The sequence below is a fragment of the Mycetomoellerius zeteki genome, unplaced genomic scaffold (genome assembly GCF_001594055.1).
Source record: "Mycetomoellerius zeteki isolate Tzet28-1 unplaced genomic scaffold, Tzet1.0 scaffold79, whole genome shotgun sequence".
NCBI classification, from domain to species: domain Eukaryota; kingdom Metazoa; phylum Arthropoda; class Insecta; order Hymenoptera; family Formicidae; genus Mycetomoellerius; species Mycetomoellerius zeteki.
Genome location: NW_017257819.1, coordinates 856,758 through 873,608, shown reverse-complemented (window position 1 = coordinate 873,608; position 16,851 = coordinate 856,758). Strand labels below are relative to the sequence as shown.

Below are 16,851 nucleotides of genomic sequence, written 5' to 3'. Positions count from 1 at the left end.
AAATTTAACTAGAAAATTCTGATTCGTCCATTTTCCATCAGAATTTTCTGGTTAAATTTATTAGAATTCTAGTTGAGATAACCAGAATTCTGGTTGATACAATATTTCTGGTAAAATGTACTAGAATTCTTATTTTTACCAGACTAATTATTGTATCAATCAGAATTCCGGTTATCTCAATCAGAATTCTAATAAATTTAACCAGAAAATTCTGATTCGTTTTCCATCAGAATTACTATTTAATTCAACCAAACCATTTTTCTCAGTGTAGGAGCACTGTAGATGTAGATGCATGCGATGCAAACAAACTTAGAATTTGCATAGCAAATCAAGCACATTAAGATTTTGAATAAATTGGGTTGACACAGCCATTGAAACATCACTTTTGGCCATTTTCAAAATTTTTGTACAGCAAAACAAAAACTTGTTTCTAGATAAAGATTAAGCCATCTAAAAGTACAATTCAAGAGCTTTTAAATTTGATGAATTTTAGTTCATTGTATACTTATTTTCTTCATCAATTAACGACTGTTTAAATTTTAGACTTTCTGTAAATTAAATATAGTTAAAAAAAATCACTTTTCCCTTTGAAGTACCAGGCCAAAGATTTTTTCACGCTGAACACGATGCTGTCGTCAGAATTTCGTGGTACATCAGAATTTTTGAGTAAATTGGGATGTAATTAGTAGTACATTAGTAGTCTGTTCTTCTTTTAAAACTGCCTTAGTATCTCAAGATGATAATAAAGCGATCTGATTGGCTTGTCACATCATAAGTCTGTAATTAAGACAGTCTGAAATATAAAAATCGACTATAAATAACAGCCTAGGATAATTTTTGGTCTGTTTCGCTCCAAACGAAAAATTTTCGAAGTAGGTATGTACTATGGCTAGAGTAACAGTACGTCCAGCTTTCTCTGGGCATGCATTCTTTTTTCGGGCGACCGAGAACATTCAGAACGTTCTTAATTGCCCGACAAAAAAAAAGTACACATCCGGGGAAAAGCCGGACGTAATGGTCACCCTGACTAGGGCATTTCAGGAGAATTTAGTAAAAATTGGATGGAAAATCATCAGTTTATCAGCTGTTTTCAAAGCTGTATACATAAAATAATTTACATCTTTATATCAGATTTCCTGATTGTACAGAAATCAAAACATTTCTTTCGAGCAGAAATACATATCCATATCCTTTTTGTTTACTTTTTATAAAAAAGATACGAAAGGGGATGTAAGTGTACTTTTATCATTCCTACTACGATTTCGTCGAAATCAGAGACGTTTTCCAGTTATGCCGAATTCATTTCGGGCATCGTACGAGAATTATAATTATTCCATCCACTAGCTTTACTTCATGTCTCAACCAAACGGTCGGAAATTTATTGCGATTTTACGCATTCTTTCATGAACAACGGCACATAAATCCGAAAATTTCGGGGGCGTCGCTGTGCTAGTTAAATCGCCATACCACATTCGCCACTTGGATCATCGACACAGCATCGTGAATGCACTCACCATGTTAAATCCGGAAGTATAATCCATGTCCGCGGGCATATCCAAATCCATGGATTTGGCACAAAAAGCACTGACCCACTGATATCTTGCGTGCACTGGCAGACAGCGAGAGATTATCCACGAGAACCTGTGTAAGCAGCAATTAACACGACTGCTCAAAACGCGTACCCGAGTAGTTCGAGACCACCGAGGCGAACTGAAATGAACTGAAACGATCCGATGCTATGACGCGTAGCGAACCAACCTGAACCTGAACTAACCAAAGATTCACAGAGACGAAAGGAGGTAACTTCTCGCCGCGCACCCCCGCAGCGCCGTTGTCCTACTTGTTATCTGTTCTGGGCTGCGTTCCAAAACCCAACTCTGTCAATCCGAGTATCATTTTATCCTTGTTGTTTAACAAATGGGTGCATTCAGTACTACAACCTAAAGACACTATAATGCGGGGTCTACAATAGAAGTCGTAGCGGTCGTAGGGTCTTAAGTCGTAGAAAATTGACCAATCGCAGTTGATTATTCTTCTCATATTCGACTGTGATTGGTCAATTTTCTACGACTTAAGGGTGAAATCACACGGTGCGGAAAAAGACTGCGGAATAGAGAATGCGTCATTGAAGCAACCAATCAACGCTATTCAGCGCTATTCGGAATAGCGCTGATTGGTTGCTTCAATGACGCATTCTCTATTCCGCAGTCTTTTTCCGCACCGTGTGATTTCACCCTAAGACCCTACGACCGCTACGACTTCTATTGTAGACCCCGTATAATGGTTACGTTTACACCGTGCGCTTAGTCCGCGACCTATACGATAGGTGTCTTTGTTTAATATACAGGATAAACAAGGACATCTATTGTGTAGGCCGTGGCCTAAATGCACGGTGTAAACGTAGTTATTAAGTCATAGGACGCGTTCGCAACTAGGACGGAAGAGCAAAAAAAGTAGGAAAGCAGAAGCCAATCAGAATTCGGGCTGTACTATCATCAATTACCAGCACGACTTTTGATTGGTTTCTGCCATTCCATATTCAGCCAATCAAAAATTAACCCATCTATGCCAGTCTTTTGTTGGCTACTACCAAATATCTATCTCATTCTAAGTGCAAAAATATTTGGGGATTTCATGCAACGCGAACAGATCTAAGGGTGAAATCACACGGTGCGGAAAAAGACTTGCGGAATAGAGAATGCGTCATTGAAGCAACCAATCAGCGCTATTCAGCGCTATTCGGAATAGCGCTGATTGGTTGCTTCAATGACGCATTCTCTTCCGCAGTCTTTTTCCGCATCGTGTGATTTCACCATAATGCTATTAATGGTGATTTTTATACTTCATGCATTTATGTGTCTCCAACGAGCATGCGCTAGAAAAAGCAGTCCTACTAGCAAAATTTGCAGTCAAAGCGCAATTCAATGCGTATAGTGCATACTCTATGGCGACGAAACCGGAATAAGAAGGTACAAACCGAGGAACGAAGCGCGGCGAATAGCCGAGTAACGTTCGTGAACCATCGTAGCCGGTATCGATTTGTCCGATTCTCGCCTGCTGATTCTCATCTGGCTGGTAGGCGCTTTCGATTTGAGCGTCTGTACCGACACGGCTACCACGCGCGGTACCGTTATGACGGATTCGCGCGTCGCTGCATATTGTACGCGGTTCGGCGATTTGTGTGGCAGTTTCTCACATGCAAAGATCTTTCCGAGCAATGGCGCGTAGGGTTGCTAACGAGTAAGCCCAGCTGATCACGGAACGGCGGACAACATGGTAGCTCGCAGTGACCGTGCACAGGGAGACGATACGTTTCTGCATACGTGAGCTACGACCGGCTGGAGGCGGGCGAGCGGGTGGGCTGGCAGGAGGGTGGGACGGGGAGGTTTAGGCTACGATGAGTACTGACAGTCATGATGAGACGAAATCCTGCAAAACGTCCGCGAGGAGCGAAGAAGAGAACGCGTTTGATGTTAAACGAATTAAAAAGGAGCGCAGTGACGTTTGTGTGGAAAATGGTGACACCGCTAACATTACCGCCGCCACCTCTACCTCCTCAGTCACCGTTGCTACTGCTGCCACCACCGTCCTCGAGAAACGACAGCCACCGGCCGGCAGATTCGCCTCGAATGGTTTTCACGGAGATGGCGATCAGCTGCAGGACTTGGTTGCTACCAAATTCGCTACCTTGGCCAACCATGGCGCTTCTTCCAAGCAGGACAAGATTCGGATTATGATAGAGGATGGCATTAGGTTAAGTCGATTTTAAGTTTTGCGGAAAACTCACACTTTGATTTCTATTTTTTTTTTTTAGACTACAGTTAAGACTACAATTTATGATGAGATTGATACTATAAAGACAAATCCCAAGCTGATGTTGCCTAATATTAGTTTGGGATTTGTCTTTACGGTAGACTAATTCCAGTAAGCGAAATTAATAGTACTCTAAAGGGTAGGTTCAAACCAAGATAAAAAAGAGCAAAAGAGCAGCCGATCAGAACTTGTGCCGATAGTGGCTGGTTTTGGCTTTCTGTGCTGCTTACTACCAGCGCAAATTTTGATTGCCTGTTTTTTTTCTGCTTTCTGCTTTCTGCTTTTCTGTCTAGGTCTGAATCCACCTTAAGGACTGTGGAATATGAAAAACTTAAGCAGTAAAATGCAAATTGGCCTTAATTTATGCGGTAGCCAATCCAACATTGATTTCCTTCCTGTTCACATTTTGCTGCTAAAGTTTTTTGTATGCCATGGTCCTAATGTCTATTCCATAATAGCCATAGTTGTAAGTGGTTGAAGTTATAAGGGCCATAGCACACAAAAAAACTTCAGCAGTAAGACATAAACAGTAAGAAAATCATGTTGGATTGTCTACCGTTGACATTATGGCCTTACAGTCTTTACTGTGAGTACCCGTTTGCTTGTTGCTTATGTTTTACTGCTTAAGTTTTTATGTGCCATGATTCTAAGAATCGACCAATGAAGTGCAATATAAAGAGAATATTCAACTGTAATTGATCAATTCTTATAATAAAAACCACTTACGACTATGCTTATGATTATTATAGGACGGACATAACACTTTGTCAGAAGAATATTGCAGATTGCCATTAGCTAGTCTATTAAGCTGATGTTTTGTCAGGCAGTCTGCTAATATTAAATATAACAACAAATTACCAGCGAAAATTGGACAAAGTCATAACTAACTAGAATAAGATGTACCGCTTAAATAGTTACAAAATGGTACATTCTGTTCGAGTTCGGCTGGCAATATGTTACTATATTCTGTTATTAGATTCTATTACATTCTTTACATTCTGCTGAAAAAAAATGGTTGTATATTCTTTGCAAGATCTGTTTTTGATAGATTTAGCTATCTAAATTATTTTTTTTATTCAAAATTTTTTATATATGTAACAAAAAGTTGTTACAATAGATATAATAAACGACAGAAAATCTTAATCTTGTTGGATAATGGATTTCCATTCTCCGTCTACATTCAGATAATTCATTCTTAAAGATTGGCAAAGTTAATCTGGAATCTGGAAATCTTGTTTGTGTATGTGTGTTACAAAACTATCATTTATTATATCTATTGTAACAACTGTGTTACGTCTAATTACAAATTGAAACGGAATCGTCAACAAGAATTGCAATGGAGCATTTAAATTCACAACATCCATAGTTGTAAACCGATTAACGAGCATCTTTGCGAAGCTAAATCTTGTAACTAATATTCTTGAATTTCAATGTGTAGTATTCATTTGACTTATAATTCATTTCTATTTATGCGTTTTATTTTTTTAATGCTTATGCTATTTATCTAATAATTTTGTATGGTTTCATGACATACCGAGGATGACCTAATCGAGGCCGAAACGTTTATAGCTGTTTCGTCTTTTATTTATATTTAACGGAATAAAATTTAATTATTTGACTTTGCGCAAAAAGCCAATGTGTGGTATATCCTCTTTTTATTTATTATTTTGATATTTCGTGTTATGTTTCAATACTAATTATTTATACATAATGTACAAATAGATTCCATATAGAAACAAGAGCAATTTATTAATATGTAAAAATATTTCAAATTTGTATGATAACTTTGGAATTGTTGAGGGGCCCTTGTGAAGCACTTTTACCCACTTGCCTATAATCATGCATGAGAAATGTCAATTCTATGATTTTGGGTATGTATTGTTGGCACCCCGATACTTTGAAATCGGAGTTTTGATAAGAATTTTGGTTTAGAACAAGAAGAAGAGTTCCTGATGGTTTTTAAAAAGAGTTCCGTTCATAAACACCAAAAAATGGATTTCATAAAATACTTAGAGGTGCTAACTTCACACCCAACATTAGCACCGAATAGTTCTGAATAGTCCATTCGATATCTTTTGACGAGTACTAGAGTTCCTGATGTATAATAAAATTATTTTTCAATTATTAAAAAAAAATTAAAAAATTTAAAAGAACAATATCAAATTTTTTTCGGAAATTCGGCATTCTGACAAGAGTTCTGGTAGCCTCTCAAAGATTGTTTTTAATAATTGATACGCTGAAATCGTCAATAACTAAAAAGTTCGAGGATATTCTTAGATTTCAAATTTTTTCAAGTCTGCATAGGTTGAAAATTTTTTTCGGAAATCCGACGTTCTGACGCGAATTCTGGTAACCTCCTCAAGAGTTCTATCGATTGTCCTGTAACAGAACTGTCCAAGGTCGATGTTTTTTGGCTTGAAATTGAAATGTGTCGGTGTTCACACCTATTACCGTTCCTACTACTTCATTGATGGATGATACTAGTTTGAAATCGTTAAAAATTTTTGACCTGTGCCTTTCGCTATGTTTAAAAGTAAACTGTTACTTCTGTTACTAATATTATAAGATACTATTATTCATAATATATTTAACTTTATAAAAATATAAATAACAGAATACTTTTAAACATAATGAAAGATACAGATCGAAAACTTTTAACGCTTTCAAACTGGTGTCGTTCGTGAGACCGAGCGTTTCATGCTACAACAAAACAGCAATGAAGAAGGGAGTAAAAACGGTAATACGTGTGAATACCGACATTTCGATTTCAAGCCAAAAAATACTGACTTTGGACAGCTCTGTCCTATAAGGATCAAAGTGCTAAAATGAAAGATAAAGAAATTATAGGCCTTCAAAGTTTCAGAATCATGAAGTCGGCCATCCCCCTTACTTCAAATAGTATTTTCACCTTTAATCAATGAAATTCTTCTTAAAATCGATTGAGAACTCTAGAACTTTTCGGAGGGGCAACCAGAACTCTTGTCAGGATGCTGGATTTCTGAAAAAATTTAATATTACTTTAAATATTAAATTTAAAATTTAATAGTTCTCGAGACGAATTTCGTACCGTTCTGCGCAGATATCAAATGTGGTCATTTAAACATTTGCTTCGCGGTAATTTTGAAGTGATATAGTGACTGGTGACATCGAAACATCAAAATGAAACATGCCAAATAAAAAATTGTAAAAATGATTTTATAAAGCAAGATTTTAAAAATATTCATTTTTATCGCTTTCCCAAAGACAAAACGTTAATGTTATCATGGAAGAAAGTATGTGGAAAAAATGTCAATGTTAGAAATAGTATGCATGACATTAATTCATTGTAACGACCACAATATGATGCTAAATTCAAGTAACCGCGGTAACATGGCAGCATTTGGTATCATTGGCTGTTGGAAACCATACGTATACTTTAACTTCTCGTTCGATTGTGCTAAAGTGGCTGCATCAGCAGTTTAATAGACATAAAATGTTTCTATGAAATGTAAAATTTATTATACCTTATAAATAAACAAATTTATAAGTAAGAGAATGCAAAGATTGTATACTATATTTAAAATGTTACATGCAGTAATATGTCGCTCGAAACATTGCTACTGATACTTTAGAAGCAATGCACAATATTATGATACCTGTTAGTATCCATTATATGTATTTAAAATAAGCAGCATTTATAAATTTTTCATGAATTTAAAAAAAAATTATTTTAAAAATGTTTGAAATATATGTATATTCAACAAGTCATTTTTTAAATTTAACTGTAACACAATAAATTGTTTCTCTTATTATCTATTCTCATACATTTTTATATCTTTGAGATCATTTTACTTTAGTCAAAGTTCATTAATATATGTTCATTAATATATGTTATCTTTTTAAATTATAGCGAAGAATCTAGAGCGCTTGTGGATAAAATCTTCTCGCAGGTGGAACAACTTAAGATAGAAGAAAAGTTATTGTTGTACCTGAAACTTCCATTATTGCTGACAAATCCAAGTGGGACCGTCGATCCACTGAGGCAACCACTAAATCCATTAGGAAATCGTTACGAAATTCATCAGACCATTATGTGGATTAAGACTCATTTAGAAGAAGACCCGGATGTATCTTTACCGAAACAAGAAGTGTATGATGAATACAAGTAAGTTGTTCGCTATATTATGAGGATTCACCCTTTAAAATCTTTTAGCATACTTAGGAGGATATATATAGAAGAAGAGAAACTTGGATTTCTCTGTTTATTTTTGTAGTCAAATCATTTAAATTTAAATAAATTTTTACTTAATAAGAATTTGTTTAACGTATAATTCTCAATTTTCTATTTAATTTGAAAATATCAAATTACAATGAGAGATTAAATATATATTTATTTATGAAATAATATTTTATAGAAGAATATATTATTTATAGAAAAATATATTATAGAAGAATATATTATTTATATATAGTGGAACTTCGCAGATAATTTGATTGTTTGTGAATATATCTGTGTCTTCTAATAACTTTTTAAGAAAAACTTTTTTCTTGAAGATATTGCATATGATTTTTATTTTTAGCATGTATTGTATAAGAAATTCTATGAAGCCGTTATCGACGGCTGATTTTGGAAAAGTCATGAAACAAGTATATCCGCGAGTGCGCCCTCGTAGGCTCGGCACACGAGGCAACTCTCGTTACTGTTACGCTGGTATGCGCAAGCGAATTAAATTGGATCCTCCAACACTGCCAAAGATATCTGGCTCTCAAACTGTGAGCAACAAACATGCAAATAATATATTCTATAATTCTTGCTGGAAATTGTTTGAATTTTTTTCTTATGTATTTCCCTCCATCTCTTTCTTTCTATTTCTCCCTTCTCCTAATTTTTCTATTTGCTATGATTTAAACTTAAAGTATTGTGCCCGTAATATTAATATTGTATGACATGACAATTATTTCATTAGATATGTTTTATTGTTTTTACTTTCTTCTGTGTATAAATACTCCTTTTTAAATTCTTTCATAACTATTGGAATATGTAATATGTAAATATGTAACATTTAATTATTAATAACTTCAGGAGGAACATTTAGAGGAAAACATTACGGAGGAAATGCTAGGCGCTGCATCTACATTGATAAGAGAATGGGCAGAGAAAATGTTGGGCCCAAAATTTCCAAATTTGAGTGCCTTAGCGCGGCATCTTGTTGATAATTTTTGTGTTGATACTCGATCTTTAGCAGCTGTATGCATTCTTTCAGCTTCGGATCAGCGTGATACTTCATTTAATAAAGGTGAGCAACTGTTCTCTTTTTTCTATTTTTTGTTTCAATTAAAATATTAATTCGCAATTCTCAATTGTTAGAAGTGATTTCGGATCTACCAACGCCGCCTGTAAGTGGTAAACCCATTAAGCTTCGAGAAGCTCAGTTACAATTGCAGCGCAAGCTTCAACAACGCGAGTATATAAAAGATCAGAAGCACCGTTGTCCTGATTCTGTTGTACAGGTATGTAGTATAATGTAATATTCTAATTTAGTTGATAAAATGGATATGTGTAAAGTTATCTTTTAATGATTATAAGTTATCTTTTTTCATTTTTTACGCGTTAATGAAGAGTTTGGATAAATAGTGTGTCAGTTCTCAGTTTTTTATTTTGAAGATATTTGACTAAAGATATTTGATTTTATCTTGACTTCAAACATTATTTTCTTATAAACTTATTAATCTCTAAATCATTTTTTTTTTTATCATGTTTGTTTCCTGTCGTTCCTTTTTTTTTTTAAGTATAAAGGGATGGGTGATGTTTCAGAAAAACATCGATGTTATAATAATCGATTATCATTCAAACCGACTTTTAATTAATCGATTTATCGAAGAAAAACATCGATGTTGATTTTATAAAAAAACATGTCATATAAATATTAATACAACGAAACAAATGCGTTTTAATTTAAAGTATAACAAAGTGCGTTCCACTTAACGTTCACAACACTCGCTAGTATCATTTCATCCATTTTATCATCAAATATTAAACAAGGATGAGATAATACACGCGAGTGTTGCAAACGTTAAGTGGAATGCACCCACAGAAAATTATGAGAGTGTGGAGGGGGAAAAGAAAGGAGAGGAAAGGGGGGAAGATTGATAAGAAATTTTAACAATTTTTTTGTCATTTTATACTAATATTTTTTAAGTAGAGAATATTAAAAATTAATAAAATATTTCTAATTCAATTAACTGACAGTTTGATTATATTTTATATCCAAAATATAATTTTATTTTTACAGAGCAAAGACAAATCCATTGATAGTAAGGGAAATATCAGCAAAGGATGCAAGAAGATCAAGTCCAATCAGTCACTTCAAGGTACAAATGCAGCAGCAACAACAGTAGTTGCACAAAACTCATTAACAAAATTGAACTTATCTGCTGTAGTTTATAATCGACAAAAAAAGGTATCGAAAACTTGCAGTCAACAACAGCAGCAACAAACTTGTAATATCTCTCAAGAGTCTAACTGTGATAACCTAGTGGTACAATCGCGCAATGACAAACAGAATAATAGCAACCCTAGAATAATGTTGAGTGTGCAGCGCGATGTCAAAGGTAAAAATTCCAGGAAACGTGCCAATAATCCAATTGTAGCACAGCAGGAGCCCAGCCCTGAGAAACAGACGAAGCTCACAGAGGAGAGTCCAGAGCATTCCAACGCTTTGTTACCCAAGTTAGCTTCTATCCAACGTGGCGGCAAGATATCAGTAATACTAGCTAGCTCAAAATCTATCAAGTGTAAAGCAGTTGAGACTGCGGATAGTCAACTTGTTAAAAACTGTGATATTGACTCGTCGAAGAATTGTTCCACTACTGGCAACATGGTGGAAACATCTTCGGGACTCCTTACGAGGGACCAGATCCGCCTCTTGCAAGATACGCCGGTCTTCAAAGATGGAAAGGTTCGTGATATTGACACGGACGCCTTGGATGATTATCTAAACGGTGGGAACAATTCGCAGGAGCAAGAGGAGGAATTGCTACAGTATTTTCAGCAAAATAGTTCATCTAGTTCTGATGTGGAAACTAGCGTCGTTGGTTCTGATACCGAGCAGATCTCTCGGTCGGACAAAGTGTCGCAGCTGCGATTGATATTGCAACAGAATTTGAAAGCACCCGTTATTGCCACCGATCTGATGCCCGTAACCATCGTTCGACAAAGCGTTGCCGTGGAGAAACCGGACCCCGCACAGAAACATAATCTCATACTCCCAACACTTCTAAATCACCCTAACCCGAGTAGTACGCGACGTCGTGTTAGTTTCGAAACAAATGTCGTCGAGCATGTCCAAGAGACGACAACGCCCAGTGTAGCCAATACTGTGCCACAGAGTCCAAATACGCGACGCAGAATATTTAACTTCACACCGATCTCACCCGGACCACATTCCCCCATTAATGGCCGCGCATCGAAGTCAAATTCGGCAAACGCAAGTCCATTCGTATCTCCGCGTAACACACCGGTGCCAAGATCGCGCAGTAACTTACAAGCCGGCAGTTCCAGATCGCGTGGCCAAAAGACGCTCTCTCGTTCCATCTCGTGCAGTGTACCATACACCATCAAAACCACGGATACCTTTATCGTACCAACATCGAGCGGAGCGGAACACTCGCGGCAAGTGCTGACGGTGGCAACGAACAAGTCGTCGGAGGTACAAACCGGAATCGAATATAAATAAGCTCAACCAAATTCAAGTCCAACTAGAATTCTTTTTGACAATGATAAAGAATTTAAGTATATAGGCAGATCAATACAATTGACTGAGAGTCCGATCGAAATTTCGGTTTCGGCCAGTTTCGGTCAAAAATTAGGGTTTTGGTTTGATTTCAGTTTCGGCCAAAATTAAGAAAAAATTTCGATGGGTGAATCAAAACTGTACAAATTGCAACGCGCCGGTGAGCGTTCAAAAAACAATTGTTCGATTTTAATTATTAACTAGTTGATTACGCTTAAGACAATTTGAGTACAAACTTTGATGTGATCCTATAAATAATAACTGTGATTTGATTTCTTTAAAAGTTGAGGATGCAATATTATTATTATAGTTAGATAAATTAATAAAACTTTGTATTATACTTTCAATAATACATACTTTCGCTATCATGCGGATATTTGCGCCTGCTGACTTGTATCGGTCGGTATATCCTCGCTTTAATATTTTCCTAAAGGCAAACATTTTTATGTTATTTAATTTTATTAAATGAGGAAACATCATTAAAAGACAGCCTTTTTTTGTCTTCACAAAAAAAGAATATAGATTAAAAGCATGTTTTGGTTTTGAATTATATGTACAAAGTAATTTATAGATAAAGATATTCAGTCTTGATAAAGTATTTATAAAATGTTTTCCCTGATACAGGTCGTTCTGAAGGGACCACCATGCACTGCATTTCTGGACTTGACGCCTCAGAAACAATTACTAATCAATTATCCGAGTCAAGAAAATCTACAAGAAGTCAAGAATGTATATCAGAAGGGTCAGCCACCCCCACCCGATCAGGAGATTACGGAACTTCTTCACGCTGGCAGACACTTGAGCAATGAGCAATTATTCTATAGATCACAATCGGTGCCGTTACACAGGATGGTAAATCCCGTGTCTTTAATGTCTCCGATTTCTACGCACCAATGCCTATCATCAGTGCAGAATCATAGCTTCAATCCATCGACAAGCAGTTCCGTTGCGCCTACCCCAGTACCGAGCGAATACAATGACTTTGGTTCTTCTATCGGACAAGAGGGCACATATTTGTTGGACGATACAAACTTTATGTCGGACGAGCAACAGTTTTTGATAACGGACAAAGGGATCGCATCCGAGAACATTAATAATATTTTTACAATCTTGGATGAGGAAGGTCAGCCAAATTTGCAAATACTATCTGAACAGACTACAGAAGAAACATTGAACAACACAATTATTCTTAACGCTTTGCCGAATGCCAATTTAAATTTGTCGGAAGAAGATATGTTGGATCCATCGAGCATCCTCACCGACGCTGGTGGCGCGTTACAGAAAATAATGCAATCGCGATCGTATCCGAACACGCCATTGCCAGCGCCAGTATCTGCATATACATCCTCGTATACAGAGGACAGTAACGGTTCCAGATCGTACCCATCGACACCTTTGCACACAATGCAATCCCAAGAAGTATATCAGGATCCAGGCGAGCCGATATTATCCAGTCCTATTCTTAATTCTCTTAGTTTACAGGATGACGTGACAAACGTCGCTGTCGCCTCCGTAACTGGCGTCACAGCTGGCACCGATATTATCGTTGCTGCTGCAGCCGCTTCTTCCAGTAGTCTCTGTAGGAATGTCGCTGATCTTCTGGAAGCTAGTTTTCTCGAAGAAGCCGACACGGAGACGGATGATCTGGATCCTCTTGGCAATTTTGACGGCCTGCAAGATATGGATTCGTTAACGCCGCTGTTCAATGAAGTCACGGAGCCTAATCGTTGAGACCATTATCTGTTCGGTCTATCATAATTTCGCATTTGTACAGGGAGAGGTGCGATAAAGTATAGACTGGGTCCCATGGTTCTCAATCGTATTATTTCATAGATCATTTTAGAGAGACGGTTAAAAGCAAGATATATAAGTGAATTTTAATAAGGATTAGATATTATTCAATTTTAAGATGTAGGGTATTTCAGAATTTTGCGTATATCTGTTATAATGTAATTTGATCATACAATTTAAAATATTTTAATTATTTTTTACTATAAATTGTGTATATAGATTTCTTATATAGAAGGCATTATTTCAGCTTATAGTAAATTATATTTTAACATGCAATTTACTATCCAGGCTGTATTGATGACTGTTTAATCTTCATCGCAATAAAAAGTAGTGTTGAAATGGTATTTGAAACTTTGGAAAATTTGCGAGATTTTTAAAAGGTACGTTTTTAAATTATTAAAGATTATATTCGTTAAGTATATGATATATATAATTAAAAAGGAATGTTTGTTTTTTTTCTATGAAACTTTGTTTTATTCCTCGGCAAAGCTTGTGACCCCCTTTACAACGCAAAAATTACATAAATACGAATATTAAATGCAAATTGTACTTTATGCTGGATATTCTGAACACTTTATACAAGAATACAATTTGAGAGAACTTGTATGTTTGAGTCTTTCTATTTTAATCATCTCTATGAAATTAAATTTATACATTTTTTAGTCTTAGGATATGAAATTATTAGTTTTTATGAATGAACATCACAACATCTTTTGTACATTAATTAAAATTTATTAGTTGTCATTGTACTGTTTCAATTTGACTGACAAACAATTCAATTACGTTTAATTAATTCCTATAAATTTTTATTCTGTAGAACATCTAACTATTTGATAATATGACAATTAGGGAAAAATTATAAAAAGTAATTTCAAAGAATTTCCATTCTATTTAAAAAAAAATATAGAACAGTGATTTTACGAAATACTTGATTATTTTATATATTACTAATAAATATTTTTTTAATTCTGTATAAATCTGTAAAAAAGAAGTCATTCAATGAATTAAATAGTGCATATTTAATGCAATTTCTAGCTGGAGGATCCTGTTTGCCTGCATTTCCGATTGCACACATCACTTACATTGGGTGCGTTCCGAGTTACGCATGAAGCACATGATGCATCATTTGTCCTTGTTTATCAATTAATAAAGAAGGACATAACGATACATTATGCGCTTCGCGATGTGTAACTCGGAACGCACCCATAGGCTGGTGCCCAATAATTTTTCACTACTTTACCAATAATATTTTATTTTTAAATTGGCCAATTGTTTTTATTAAAGTCACTAGAACTATAAAGTACCGCAAACTCGCATCCATTTTGACGCAAAACGCGGCCATTTCGAATTTATGCATTTGTATGTACGTACTTAATTTGGGAAAATGAAGTCGTCAAGTATGTAAATCAATATTTTTGAATTGTAATTAGTCTATTTATTAGTCTATTATCAAAAGAATATGTACGAATGCTTAATTTATGTGTTCTTTAGTTTAATACGGATTTATTTGCTGTAGAAGTTTAGTGCATGAAAGTGCACGAAGGGACATGTAAGTACAGTTTAAAAGATGAACCACCAACCGCCATGCTTGGAATCGTGTATCCTGTGCACTTCGGCCATTTTGACGTAAGATGTCTGAAATCAATTGCGCCATTTTATACATCTAGTGACTTTAGTTTTTATTGGCGATGCATGCGCAATATGCGATGTGTGCAATTAGGGGATCGTGAAACGTTCTGTATCTTGAAACGAGGTGAAAATTACAAAAGTGAGCAAATTTATTAGAATACTGATAATTTCATTGGTCAACACCTAGTAAATTTGCTCACTTTTTAGGTTGCGTTTCACTTAACGCTCACAACGCTCGTGGAATCATTTCATCCTTGTCGTTTATCAAATGTTAAACAAGGATAAACGATGTTCGCGAGCGTTGCGAGCATTAAGTGGAACGCAGCCATAGTCGTAATCATAAGGCCATAAGCAAATCAATCAATCACAAGCATAGAGATATAAGAATAGAGGGCAAAAGCCGTAGGTACAGGCGTTAGCGGGATAGAAAGAGAACGCTGCATAGTTACTCGTGCCATTCTTGTTTAATGACGCATGCGCGCAGCCCATCCATGTTTACTTACAAGCATGGTAGTGAATATGCCGGAATTAACCGCTTTCGATTTTACAAATGTTTTTGTGTACAGTTTTTTTAAAAAATGACTGTAAAGTGTATCGTGTGCAAAAAAGAATCAAACCGATTTTCTGATCGCAGTTTTCATAAGTAAGTACACACATATTGTACGTATACATAACAAACATACAAACCTAACCTTAATAAACATTGTAATTAATTGTATAAAAATTGATATCTGTAGTTTCAATGATACTTTTCTATTTTAACTATAATTTCTTTATTTTTTACTTTATTTACCATAATTCTTGCTTAATGACACATATTCTCATCATAATTTTCATCATATACATGATAAAGAAGAATATTAAAGGTACCATTTCTTCTGTATTTGCAATATTACTTTTTTAACACCATTATTTTCATTACAATTAATTAAATCATACATGAGGATTGTTTATTTATAAATCTAGCATTGCATTTTAACATTTTCAGTCCTATCAAATATGTAACGCGTACTTATCACGACAGTGTCCAAAACATGAATTTGGACACTGTCGTGCTTATAAACAAAATATTTCGCATCATTTCCATATTCTTTCTTCATGATTTTAGAAAGGAACATGTTTTCCGCTGTCTTCGCCAAAAAATCCGAATGTTTTTAATACATTTTCATTTCTATCGCAGCCACTCACGCGTCAGCCTACTGCTGACGCGCTCTATTCTTATATCTCTATGATCACAAGTCACTTAATCTTGAAAAAATTTTGCTTGCGTCAATGCTCCCCCCCTCGACAAATGTCTGGATCCACCCCTGAATAGAAAGCAACTAATGATTCGGAGGATCATAGTAGTAATCTGATTTATCGGCCTAGCAATAAACAATAATAAACAGTGTATTTATGTACCACAAAAAAAATAAAAATAAGAAAATAATAAATATAATTGATTTTTTATTTGTTCCACTCTTTTTTTCTTTCTTTAATGAAATGAACAAATTATACCCGGCAGATAAATCAGGCTGGTAAGTCAGACTGCTACTATGACCCTGCGAATCATTGGAGAGACGGGCAGTGTACATACACCGTGTATACCAACAATTTTACAAGTATCTTTGGAAATTCTGTAAAATAGTTTAAAACCGGCGGCACACGATGCTTATTTTCTTGCTGGATTGCTAACTAGAATAAATTCTTGCCATCGTTGTAGACACTGTCAGTACACCCTATAAGCGCAAAATGTTCCTAGAATGTTACGTGAATATTATTAAAAAAATTAAAATAATGTTATAATATTTCGAAAATATCATAAATATTTTTTTAATATTACAGGAGTATTCTATAGAGGTTATAT

The 16,851-nt window shown here is 35.4% G+C and overlaps 2 protein-coding genes across 3 annotated transcripts in view; one reads left to right on the top strand and one right to left on the bottom strand.

Annotated features, from left to right (window-relative positions):
* The window catches only part of Arl4 (ADP ribosylation factor-like 4), an 8,875-nt gene extending 7,105 nt beyond the window's left edge, over positions 1 to 1,770 (bottom strand). Inside the window, exon 1 of the mRNA XM_018458921.1 lies at positions 1,515 to 1,770. The gene's annotated coding sequence lies outside the window, so the exon portion shown is untranslated. The remainder of the gene's footprint in view (positions 1 to 1,514) is intronic.
* Positions 1,771 to 2,994: 1,224 nt separating this feature from the next.
* On the top strand, positions 2,995 to 13,496 carry LOC108729785 (DNA-binding protein RFX7). 2 transcript variants are annotated; one of them, XM_018459080.1, is made up of 8 exons: positions 2,995 to 3,753; positions 7,703 to 7,957; positions 8,373 to 8,565; positions 8,876 to 9,089; positions 9,161 to 9,303; positions 10,086 to 10,164; positions 10,234 to 11,501; positions 12,210 to 13,496. In XM_018459080.1, exons 1-8 carry the CDS (start codon positions 3,398 to 3,400, stop codon positions 13,314 to 13,316), a joined length of 3,615 nt encoding a protein of 1,204 aa, XP_018314582.1. In that variant the 5' UTR covers positions 2,995 to 3,397; the 3' UTR covers positions 13,317 to 13,496. The 2 variants fall into 2 exon arrangements, with proteins under 2 accessions (XP_018314582.1, XP_018314581.1); XM_018459079.1 differs by having other exon boundaries at positions 10,086 to 11,501.
* The last annotated feature ends 3,355 nt before the right edge of the window (positions 13,497 to 16,851 follow it).

Excerpts from the sequence above, each read along its gene's own strand:
- LOC108729785 (XM_018459079.1), top strand. The coding sequence starts at position 3,398 with ATGAGTACTGACAGTCATGATGAGACGAAATCCTGCAAAACGTCCGCG. Across the intron at positions 3,754-7,702 it reads ATGATAGAGGATGGCATTAG|CGAAGAATCTAGAGCGCTTG; the intron begins GTTAAGTCGATT and ends TTTAAATTATAG. Across the intron at positions 9,090-9,160 it reads TGATACTTCATTTAATAAAG|AAGTGATTTCGGATCTACCA; the intron begins GTGAGCAACTGT and ends CTCAATTGTTAG.